The following is a 13,007-nucleotide window of genomic DNA, read 5'->3' on the forward strand; positions in this document are numbered from 1 at the left end:
AAATTTAACACACCTGCTCCCCATTCACAACTGAGACCTTGTAACACTAACGAGTCACATGACACCAGGGAAGGAAACCGGGTAATTGGGCACAATTTGCCCATTTTCACTTAGGGGTGTAGTCACTTTTGTTGCCAGCAGTTTAGACATTAATGGCTGTGTGCTGAGTTACTTTGAGGACACACCAAATGTACACTGTTATACAAGTTGTACACTGACTACTTTACATTGTATCAGTGTCATATCTTCAGTGTTGTCAGATGAAAAGATATAATAAAATATTTACAAAAATGTCAGGGGTGTACTCAGTTTTGTGAGATATTGTAGGTTATTTTCTGATGACATATTCCCTTTAAACGTATAGTACACTCCCATAAGGCCTTATGCACACGACAGTATTTTTTCACGGTCCGCAAAATGGGGTTCCGTTTTTCCGTGATCCGTGACCGTTTTTTCGTCCGTGGGTCTTCCTTGATTTTTGGAGGATCCATGGACATGAAAAAAAAAAAGTCATTTTGGTGTCCGCCTGGCCGTGCGGAGCCAAACGGATCTGTCCTGAATTACAATGTAAGTCAATGGGGACGGATCCGTTTGACGTTGACACAATATGGTGCAATTTCAAACGGATCCGTCCCCCATTGACCGCACACTGGCCACCAATGATATTAATACAATAGAGGGGGGGCCGGGGGGGGGGGCGCACACTGGCCACCAATGATAATACAATAGAGGGAGTGAGGGAGGGGGGGCGCACACTGTGCCACCAATGAAAATAATACAATAGGGGGCGGGGGCGCACACTGTGCCACCAATGAAAATAATACAATAGAGGGAGGGGGGGGGGCCGCACTGGCCACCAATGAAATTAAAACTGGGGAGGGAGGGAGGGGGGTCTGCCCCCTGCTGCCTGGCAGCCCCTGATCTCTTATAGGGGGCTATGATATGCACAATTAACCCCTTCAGGTGCAGCACCTGAGGGGTTCATTGTGCGGATCACAGCCCCTGTAAGAGATCGGGTGCTGCCAGGCAGCAGTCATGTTCACAGTTCTCAGTATATTCTAACTAGAAGCGTCCCCATCACTATGGGAACGCCTCTGTGTTAGAATATACTGTCGGATTTGAGTTTTCACGAAGTGAAAACTCAGCTCTGAAAAAGCTTTCATACAGACGGATCTTCAGAAGTAACCTACGGCCACAGATCAAGGACGCGGATGCCAATCTTGTGTGCATTCGTGTTCTTTCACGGACCCATTGACTTGAATGGGTCCGTGAACCGTTGTCCGTCAAAAAAAAAGGACAGGTCATATTTTTTTGACGGACAACACGGATCACGGATGCGGCTGCAAAACGGTGCATTTTCCGATTTTTCCACGGACCCGTTGAAAGTCAATGGGTCCGCGAAAAAAAAACGGAAAACGGCACAACGGCCACGGATGCACACAACGGTCGTGTGCATGAGGCCTTGTAGTGTCAGCCTTATGGTTGGGGCACCATACAGAATGGCACTGTAGGCTGCATGTACCCCTGCCCTACACAGTCTGACATGGTCCAATCAGCATAGACAGCATCAGACCCTGTTGTCAAGGACAATAGTGATGCCCATTGCCAACATTCACAAGAGGAATAACAGAGGAATATCACAATGCTGAGTACCAAATGATGCCCCAGAACTGTTTTTACTAAATCAGACATGTCAAGAAAGATTTCAGGTCCTGTGTGAAAGATATTTTAGACATTAGGGAAGTGTATGAAACTGGTGTAAAGTAAAACTGGCTTAGTTGCCCGTAGCAACCAATCAGATTCCACCTTTCATTTTTCACAGCTCCTTACTTCAGTTTACACCAGTTTGATAAATCTCCCCCATTGTACTCTGAAGCAGAAAAGCAAGTTTACCCAGAAACTTTAATACATATACTGCATAATAAGATATTCATTAAAAATAACATAAGCACACTCAAGTCTATATCAGGTTAAAGTGGTTTATGTGCATACGAAATTAATGAGAAGCAAACTCAACTAGAATTATTCAAAAATTACTAAAAATATTTTTCTTAAAAGGGGTTTTCACATCTGGACATTTATGGCACAATCGTTGAGATGTGCCACATATGTCCAATTGGTGTGGTTCCCACTCCTATCTCAAGAAAGGGGCCCTACCACAAATGGAGAGGACTTCTCCATTCACTGCTATGGAGCTTGTAAAAATAGAGGAATGAGCACAGCCAGCTATTTTCAGAAGTCCCACAGCAGTGAATGGACAAAGACTCACATGCACAGTGTCCTCTCCATTCACAGCAGGGCGGCAGGCCCCTTGCTCCCAGAGGAATCAATGTGCCATAAATGTCCAAATAGGAGAGCCCCTTTAAGCCCTGCAGAGACTTGGTCCATATCATAAGGATTTTGTTTGTCACTGTTTTTAGAATCCTTCTGGGCACTTGTGTAAAAAGGCACATTTCCATGAGCACCGTGTGCTAATCCAACAGCGCCCCTTAGTGGCCAGAGGTGGGATGAACATCAGTCAAAAATCTGTTACTCTGGTGTAACAGAAAAAAGGGCAAATATTTGTGAACATCCACCAAAATTATCCATGACAGAAATATGGCAAAAGTACATATATACTTTAGCTATTTCCATACTTCCTACTGAGTGACATGGAGCTGCTTTACGCTTGACCACTGTGCCTCCTCATGGCGGACACGCTGGTGATGCTTTAACCCACTAATCTATGCCTGCTTTTGGGGGCTTAGAAAAATAATTTCATAGCAGTCAATGTAAGTCAATGGGGACAGATCCGTTTTCTCTGGCACAATAGAAAACGGATCCGTCCTCCATTGACTTTCAATGGTGTTCATGACGGATCCGTCTTGGCTATTATACAGATAATACAAACGGATCCGTTCTGAACGGATGCAGACGGTTGTATTATCTGAGCGGATCCAGCCTTAGCTGTACCTCAGCCATACATGTCAATATAAGGCAGTATGAGGGACATTTATCAAGCCAGGCGCTTTCTCCGCTTGTCTTGATATCCCCTGTGCTGCTGGAGGAAGCACCACATTTATGACAAGGCACAGGCCTCATCGTAAATTAGGCGCATCCTACACAGAAATCTACGACCGCTCAGAGCAGCAGTAGATTCCTGACTTCATTTGCACCATAAAGCTGTCGTATATGAAGATAAATTCTTCTCCGTCGTTCTCCACACCCCTTTTCTGCCTTTACCATGCCCCTTTTTTGGAAAAGTGGTGAAAAAACAGGCACTTGTGACTTTTAAAAAAATATATATACGCATTTAAAAAGTCGCAAACAACTTGCGACTTGTTAAACCACTTTTCTGGTGCAACGCAGGTGAAAGATCTCCCCCCATGTTTCCTTTCCTGCAGAAAGACTTAAAGGGTTTCTATCACTTGGTATGACATAATTAGCTGTCAGACACTAGCGATCCGCTAGTGTCTGCTCTGGCCAACCATCCTACTATAATCACTTGTGGGGCAGCGGTTTTGCTAAAAAACTAACTTTTATAAATATGCTAATGAGCCTCTAGGTGCTATGTGGGCGTCATTAGCACCTAGAGGCTCCGTCTACCTTCATACACAGCCGCCGCCCAGCGCGTCCCTCCAGCCCGCCCATGTCCTCCTCCGTGTGACGCAGCGGCCGAATTCTCGCGCATGCGCCGTGCACGGCTGTATTCGGCGCATTTGAGATGTGAGCTCGGAGCGTTCAGACATTCAATGCGCATGCGCCGAATACATCCGCGCATGCGCATTGAATGTCTGACCGCTCCGAGCTCAGACATCTCAAATGCGCCGAATACAGCCGCGCACGGCGCATGCGCGAGAATTCGGCCGCTGCGTCACACGGAGGAGGACATGGGCGGGCTGGAGGGACGCGCTGGGCGGCCGCTGTGTATGAAGGTAGACGGAGCCTCTAGGTGCTAATGACGCCCACATAGCACCTAGAGGCTCATTAGCATATTTATAAAAGTTAGTTTTTTAGCAAAACCGCTGCCCACAAGTGATTATAGTAGGATGGTTGGCCAGAACAGACACTAGCGGATCGCTAGTGTCTGACAGCTAATTATGTCATACCAAGTGATAGAAACCCTTTAAAGGCCATCTGTCAGCAGATTTGTACCTATGAAACTGGCTTAGGCCTTCCGCACACGTTTACGTTCCGTTTTTTGCGTTCCGTATACGGAACCATTCATTTCAATGGATCTGCAAAAAAAATGGAAGGTACTCTGTATGCCTTCCGTATTTCCGTTCAAACATAGAACATGTCCTATTATTGCCCGCAAATAACGATCCGTGGCTCCATGTCAATGGGTCTGCAAAAAAAACGCATCCGCATCCGTATCCGTTCTGTTTTTGTGGAACCATCCATTAAAAATATTTTGCCCAGCCCAATTTTTTTTATGTACTTACTGTTTAAACATTATTGTATGCTTCCGTTTCCGTTGGCGATCTGCAAAAAATGGATCAAAAAACGGAAACCAAACAGAAAAACGGAACAGCAAAACGGAACGAAAGCGGAAACACTAAAAAAACGGAACAACGGATCAGTGAAAAATGGACCGTTAAATACTGAAAAAGCCATACGGTCGTGTGCAGGAGGCCTTAGGCTGGGTTTCCATCACAGTTTATTTTTCTGATCCGTAAAAAAAACAGCAAAATAAAGAAATTAACGGACTGTGTATTTTAGGCACCATTATGCTCAGTTATGCACATTTGGCATCCGTTTAGACATTTCCGTTATTTTAGATGGAAAAAAAAGTCCTGCAGATCCAAAGAACGGAAAAATAAACAGTGAACCCGGCCTGACCTGTTACATGTCCACTTAGCAGCTGAAGTCATCTGTGTTGTTCCCATGTTCATCTGTGTCTGCATTGCTGAGAAAAATGATGTTCTGCTATATGCAAATGAGCCTCTTCCGAACCATTCACTTCAATGGGGCTGGAAAAAAACGGAAATGACTATATGTGCATTCCGTGTCCATATGTCCGTTCCGCCAAAAAACAGAACATGTCTTATTCTTGTCCGTTTTGTGGACAAGGACATGCATTGTTACAATGGATCCGCAAAAAAAAACCTGATGCAACGCAGATGTCACATAGATGTCATCCGTTTTTTTGTGTTTTGTGGATTGCAAATTACATATGGTCGTATGCATGAGCCCTTATTCATGAGCTTCTGCTCTCCTCGCCTACCTGCTGATGAATGGCAGTCTTTTACGGAAGACAGAACTGGCGGTCGGGGAGAAGAGGAACTCATGAATAACCATGACTTTTCCTGCGTTTCGCTCATTCATCAGGTGATCTGCGGCATATTTACACGAGTCAATAATCTGGAACAAGCGTTTGTACTAATGTTTGTTCACGATAATCAGCCCGACAATTTCTCCGTGTTAATTCGGCTTTAGAAAGTCAAGGAGGATGATGAGAGTGGATCCATCACAGATGTTTGCATTCTGAAAGCTTTACTTATTATGCCATCATGTGTTCCCTTATTGTGTGTGTATATTACATGAGTTACTTATGCTTCGTTGCTTGACAAAGGCCGTACACGAGAGCCCAGATATTGCAAGTATGCTATATGGTGTTTTCAGAATAAGGGCTCATGCACAAGACCGTATGCCCTCCGAGCCATATGTCTCGGTGCGGCATACATCGTGCGCACAGCATCATAGGTTACTTTGATGCTGTGCGCATCGGGCCGCCTGCGGGACTACATATGATATTATGAGTGCGGGACAATAGCCCGGCGGGCGGCCCGATGCGCACAGCATCAAAGTAACCTATGATGCTGTGCGCCCCCGTGCGCACAATGTATGCCGCTCTGGGACATATGGCCCGCTCACGGACCGTATGTCTCGGAGGGCATACAGTCGTGTGCATGAGCCCTTAAAAGACAATTTTTATGGAAAACCTGCTGTCCTCAACATCTTTCTATATACTCTCGAGGATGGGTCAGCACTGCTGAATTCCCAGACAACCCCTTTAACAAAGTATGCAATAAGGGAAGCTACCCAAGTATGCATGTGTTACCTGTTGACACACCGCAGCTACTAGGTTTCCTCCAGCACTGTCTCCAGAAATTGCAATCCTTTCTGGATCAACGGAATACTTGGCGAGAACCTCTGGTTGCGTAAAGTATTTGGTGGCTGCATACACATCATTTATTTGCTCTGGAAAATGAACATTTGGTACCAGCCTGTACCTACAAATAAAACAGACAGAAGTATAGGCCATAAGTAAAGCAGAACACTTATCATTGTATTCCTGTAATAGGAAAAACCCTTTAACTCTCAATAGGGGGGCACATTTACCAAAATACGCTAGAATTCTGAAGGAATTTGTAGCAAAAACTGGCGCACATGCCTTGTCCAGACAAAGGGAAGAAATTGGCAGAAGGCTTGATTGAAGGAGTGTGTCTTAGGAGGCAACAATGTGCGCTAAAATCGTGCCAAAATTTTGGCATAAAAGTGTAATGTAAGGGATAGGTGGTATAAAAAGAGACTAGGCAGTCTAAAGGTGCTCCAGCATCAGCCACTGTGAGAAATCTGGCCTGAGTTCACACTGTTTAAATATGGTATTAGACAGGAATCCTACATATTAAAATCCCTCTGTGCCTACGCTGTGTCTGTGCATGTGTGCCGAAGTTAAGTGCGCATGCGTGATGTGTTGAGTTAAATGCGAATGCGCGATGCGCCAAGTTAATTGCGCATGCGCCAAGTTAATTGCGCATGCGCCGGCCAATGGAATCGCAGAGCACCACACAGCCGTCCGGACTTCCCACATCAGCGTGCTGCCGGCCAATAGAAACACGACGCACCTCAGGGCTCCTGAACCGCCCACAGCAACAGCGCGGTAACATCAAAGCCGCCCCACACGCCGCAGGTACCGCCCACATTAGCGCGCCGGCAGCCAATAAAAACACATCGCACCTCAGGCCTCCTGAACAGCCCACAGCTACAGCGCTGTCCTACACTCCGCCGGTACTGCCCACAATTGCGGCGGCCAATAAATACAGGGTGCACCACACGCCGCTCAGACCGCCTACAGCAGCGCGCCGTTATTATGGTGTGCTGTGTCAGTTTGAGCGCCGCCATTAGAGTCCTGTCACAGGAATGCAAATATAAAAATACATAAATCACTGCGAAAGGTGCACCACAATGATATGTAACTGACAACACTGTGATTTGTGTATTTTTATATTTGCATCCACACGTTATCCCATCTTGTGTAGGATGCCATTGTGGTACATGTGGTCCGCTGCCGACATCCTCCATTGTATGCATTTTTGCTGGGGATGGCCGTTAGCAACGGATCACATGCGGAGGAATTGCTCCCCCGGTTATAAACACGCCACAGTGTTTGGGGTTTTTGAGCATTTCCTCCCATTTAGGCCACTTTATTTCAGTTATTTTTCTTGATATGCTTAGAATGTGCCATTGCGTACTGCTGGTAGCCTTCTGTTGCACCTGGTAGCCTGTGTCACATGGCCTGTTATAGGGGGGCTTACAGCCTTATCATCTCTCCCACTGCCTGAGTGATCTCACTATGGAGGTAGGTGGGAGCTTGGCTGTAAGTTGTATCTTAGCACCTCTCAGACCGTGTTCACACTCCGTAGGTGGTCTAGTGGTAGGAACCCATGCCACGCTGAGATACCTTGACGGTGGTGCAAAAGGGCTCCGATGTGTTCCTGACTGGAATTCATTGGCTAAAGTCTCAGTTCTTAACATCAGCCTGAGGGATTAGCCAGTGTTGTCAGTTGCAGATCATTGTGGTGCAGCTTTCGCAGTGATTAATGCTCATTTATACAAAGAATAAAAGTTTATTTATTAATAGAGTTGTCCTGCAAATAAAATGTACCTTTAAACCAGCTCCCAATGAGATACAAAAATAATAATAATGAAAAAGTATACTTCCCTCACCGATCCCCTGTCTTCCCCGCTCGGACACTGCTTGCAGCCCCTTGCTGACACAGAAAAGGCCTCTCAGTGACCTCTGACCTTAGCCTCTGCCACTGATTAGCTGAGTGGGTATTTTCCGTATGTTAGAAGAGTTTAGGAAGCATACAGCAGCAGGGACCTGGGAATGTCCGAAACAGGGGCAGCTGCGAATCATTGAGGAAAGTTATATTTTTTAATTATTATTTTTGTACCCCATTGTGAGCTGGTTTAAAAGTATTTTTCATTCACTCTAGACAACCTTTTTAAGAATAGCCTATCATGTCAGATATTGAAAACTCATTCAATATAATGTGAAAACAGTTTTCTACCTTCAATGTTGATGACGTTTCAGAACCCAAAATTATGTATAATCCCATGTCAGTGCCTTCCGGACACATTTCTGTGAACATCAATTGTTTTAATAAGAGGATAAGCCAAGCAAATTATTTCTTCATTTGCCACATGCAATCACCAAAACAATTACAGGAGTTTTAATCCTTAACACATGATGTTAAAATTACTTAATGTGAATGTCAGTGTGGTTCACTGGCACGGGTTGCCGTGTTGCTCACATTTGTAGCGCTGGCATACTGGCTACGGTGGATTCCGTGTAGGCTAGTTGCCATGACCTACGCGTAGTTGCGGCAGTCTGGGTGTGAACTTTCCCTCCCTGTTGTCTCCGTTCTGGTGGGGTTAATGGTCTGCGTGTGTCTGTTAGGTGTCAGATGACCTTGTTATCCTGCTCTTTATACACCTGTGAGCTGTGGGTTTGGGGGGGCCAGTCTGTCTCCAGCTTATTGGGTGCAAGAGCTATGCACCTGACCTGGGGATATTCCATGTGCCCTGTCTATGTGGTCACCTAGTGAGGCATTGAGGTCACTTTGTCTGGTTTTGTGGTGCATCTTTTAAATTAGAGGGGCAAAGGTTTAAAAGTAATATCAGGAAGTATTACTTTACTGAGAGAGTAGTGGATGCATGGAATAGCCTTCCTGCAGAAGTGGTAGCTGCAAATACAGTGAAGGAGTTTAAGCATGCATGGGATAGGCATAAGGCCATCCTTCATATAAGATAGGGCCAGGGGCTATTCATAGTATTCAGTATATTGAGCAGACTAGATGGGCCAAATGGCCGCTCCGTCCCCATTGACTATAAAAGTCCTGCATGTCCGACTTTTTAGTCCGGCGGCTCTCGTCCTGCTGCGCCGGAGCTCCGCCCCCATTATAGTCAATGGGGACGGAGCGGCGGTCCGGCGAAATAGCGGAAGGACGGATCCGGCATGGTGAACAGCCTGTCGGATCCGTCCTGCCGCAAGTGTGAAAGTACCCTAAGAACCTCTTCCTCTGTAAAGACACATGCATCAAAAGATTCATTAGTCTTCCTCCCTAACTGAGGTCCTTTTCCTTCATTTTCTTTTGTAAAAACTGAACAGAAGTATTCATTGAGGCAGTCAGTTAGTTCTTTATCTTCTTCCATATACCTTCCTTCTTTTGTTTTTAATTTGGTAATTCCTTGTTTTAATTTCCTTTTTTAATTTATGTATCTGAAGAATGTCTTATCACCTTTTTTCACTGACTGAGCTAATTTCTCTTCTGCCTATGCTTTAGAAGCTCTTATAACTTGTTTTGCCTCTTTCTGCCTAATATTATAAATTTCCCTGTCATCCTCGTTTTTTTTTATTTTTATATAATTACTAAATGCTATCTTTTTGTTTTTAATCATTTTGTCTACTTCTGCCGAGTACCACAGTGGTCTCTTCCTTTTATTTGCTTTTACTGACAAGCCTAATGCAATTATCTGTTGCCTTCAATAGTGCCACTTTTAAGTAGTCCCATTTCTCCTGGACTCCATTGAAACTGTTCCAGTCTGATAGGGACTCGTATACCACTAATCTAATTTTAGAAAAGTCAGTTGTTCTAAAATCTAAAACTTTTGTTTTTGTGTGAGGTAACTCAGTCACTGTACTTATAGTAAACAACACTGACTGGTGATCACTAGATCCCAAGATTTCCCCTACAGTAATATCATATACCAAATTCCCATTTGTGAATACTAAATCTAAAATGGCCTCCTTCCGGGTTGGCTCCTCAACTACTTGCTGTAGAGATAATCCCAGTAGGGAATTTAGAATATCTGTACTCCTGGCAGAACTAGCTATTTTGGTTTTCCATTTTACATCAGGAAGATTAAAGTCTCCCATAATGATAACTTCCCCTTTCAATGTCATTTTAGCAATTTCTTCAAGTAGTAGATCATCTAATTCTTTGACTTGGCCAGGTGGTCTATATATCACACCAACACGAGTTACCTTATGATTATCAAGCTGCAATGTAACCCAAACTGACTCTAAATTGGTCTCGCTAACTTGTATTAGATTAGATGTTATGCTATCTTTCACACACAGGGCCACCCCTCCCCCTTTTTGCCTTCTCTGTCTTTCCTATATAGAGAGAACCCTGGTATTGTTATATCCCAGTCATTACTCTCATTGAACCATGTCTCAGTAACAGCCACTCAATCTATATTATCAGATGCCATTATAGACTCAAGTTCATTGATCTTATTCCCTAAACTGCGAACATTTGTACACAAGACTCTGAGCTTGTCATTTTTTAACCTATGTGCTACTGGCATCTTCTGGCATTGTTCCGGGGGGCAGTCGGACTGCTGGATTATCACTCTTTTGCCCCCCTTTCCTAGCTTAAATGCTCCTTAACAAATACTTTGAATTGTTCACTGAGGACATTCGTTCCCTTTAGAGAAAGATGCAAACCATCTTTCTTGTACAGCTCTTTTCTGTTCCAACTAGAGCTAACATGAGACATAAAGCCAAACCCTTGGTTCAGACATCATTCACCAAGCCATACATTGAATTCCTTAATGCGCATCTGCCTGTCATGCTGAAGGTTATGTACAGGCAAAACTGCAGAGAATGAAACAGTCGATGCAACCTCCCGTATATCATTACCAAGTGTGTGAAACGCTTCCCTCACCTTTGAAACCTCATTGCAAGCCAGATCATTGTCCCAAGATGGACAATAACATCCACCTCCCTTTCCTGCTTGCTTAACAATATTAAGGATCCGTCGTCTATCCCTGCTAGCGGTAGCACCAGGGAGACATCTCACAACACCAGTCTCCTCAAACTTCACACCTCTTATGATAGAATCGCCCACCAACAGCTGCTTACTATCAGTCCTCACCTTATCCTTTTTGTCTTTGGCTGCAGTCTTGCATACCTTAGGCATAGGAGATGATTGTTCCTCACCCACTGTGCCTGAGCCATCCTCCATGTGGCTCTTGCGCTCTGAAAGTGCTGCAAATGAATTATGGAGAGCCACAGACTGTGGGACATGTCTTCTATCAACAACTCTCAGTCTACCAGAACCTACAGTAACCCATCTTCCATTTCTAGGGGGCCTCTGTGGCAGTGGCATTGCAACATTCCCAGCCTGAGTTTGTTTAACAGCTAATTTACAAATCTCAGATTTCAAAAATGCTATTTCCTGCTGCATTACGGAGAGCTGTCTACAGATCAGACAGCAGAAGGAAGTCTGTGAGGTGCAGTTTTAGCCAAAAGCTTCATAGCAGGAAGTTATGTCAGAGACATTTTGTAATTTTGGCACATACTGCTATACAGCCCATTAACATGCAGCAGTTATGTGATTACCTCACCTGTACTGTTAAAGGAATTGTACATTCTTAGAAAAACGCAGCTGTTTTAAAGGGAACCTCTGAGGTGATTTTTCCTGCTTAGCTCTGTGATATAAACACATGGTGAAGAATTTTTTAGGACAGGACTCCTAGAAGACACAGTGAGAGTCCAGATTATGCTACCCACACAGGATGATTGTCAGATTCCCTGAATCAGGGTGTGTACACAGAAAGCTGTCAATCACTGTGTGTGAGCGAGATATTTAGGACTCTCACTGTCCCTCCTAGGAGTCCTGTCAGGATTTACTCTGCTGTTCTTATGATTTGGAGCGGTTTTTCCTAATAAACAGCAGAGTAAATCTTGGACTCCTAGGAGACGGTGAGAGTCCTAAATATCTCGCTCACACAGGGTGACTGACAGCCTTCTGTGTACACAGACTGATGCAGGAAAACCTTTCTATCACCCTGTGTGTGGGTGGGGTAATCATGACTCTCACTAGGAGTCCTGTCAGGATTTACTCTTCTATCTATTTGGAAATCCTGCTCTGTATCATAAAAACCAATATAATCAGCTCAGCTGCACCCACTCTAGGATATCCTGATCTTACCGTATGAAGGGAAGCAGAAGTCACCTAAAACTGGTACCTTGGAACCGAACAGAGTTTGGAAAAATGTTTTTTTTTTACAGTAGAAGTTGATTTATGAAGTTATTATGCAAAGTCTCAGGAGACTTTGCAAAGTAATAACTTCGGCTCATAGTAGCCAATACATTCTAATACTGTACGGAGCGCATGCTATGTACAGTATTCAAACGAAGTATTATGCGAATTGACTTCAGATGCTTCCCCCCCCCCCCCCCCCCCGAAGTTTTCATCCGTCCACCGGGAGAACCAGCAGCGGTGCGGGAACCAGGAGCGGCACAGGTAGCGGGGAGCCAGGTAAGTATATTCAGTGTGAGGGGCCTGGCATATGGGGGGCAGTTTATACTCTCGGATAACCCCTTTATGTACTTGAGCACCACAGATTAAGGACTATGGGGGAGAGTTATAATCTGCCTGCGGCAGATAAGTGGTGGAGAAAGTCACAAAATGTGTGTTTGTAACTTTTTGAACGACACTAGTGACAAGTTTTGTGTTTCTGCGCTGCACTCATGAGTTTCTGAAAATGGGGGGTGTCGAGGCTAGGGAGTGGGTGGTGCTCGCTGGTCAGCCGCCTTTATCTTCATTTGCACCTGTTTTTAGGGACAAATGTAGACAGAGAAACATACAGCAGCGCTATAGTCGCATCCTCTGTCAGCGCTGGAGATTTAAAGGGTTTCTGTCATCAGAAAAATCGTTATGTAGCTGGCTGACATTAGCGGTGTGCTAATGTCAGCAGAACATAACTGTGTGACTAATAACTGCCTG

The 13,007-nt window shown here is 44.7% G+C and overlaps 1 protein-coding gene across 1 annotated transcript in view; it reads right to left on the reverse strand.

The window, feature by feature from the left end:
* The window catches only part of NCEH1 (neutral cholesterol ester hydrolase 1), a 30,645-nt gene that overhangs the window by 3,658 nt on the left and 13,980 nt on the right, over window positions 1–13,007 (reverse strand). Inside the window, exon 4 of the mRNA XM_040428244.1 lies at window positions 6,044–6,215. Coding sequence (XP_040284178.1) covers window positions 6,044–6,215 — 172 coding nt within the window. The remainder of the gene's footprint in view (window positions 1–6,043; window positions 6,216–13,007) is intronic.

Source organism: Bufo bufo, chromosome 4 (assembly GCF_905171765.1).
Source record: "Bufo bufo chromosome 4, aBufBuf1.1, whole genome shotgun sequence".
Classification (NCBI taxonomy): domain Eukaryota; kingdom Metazoa; phylum Chordata; class Amphibia; order Anura; family Bufonidae; genus Bufo; species Bufo bufo.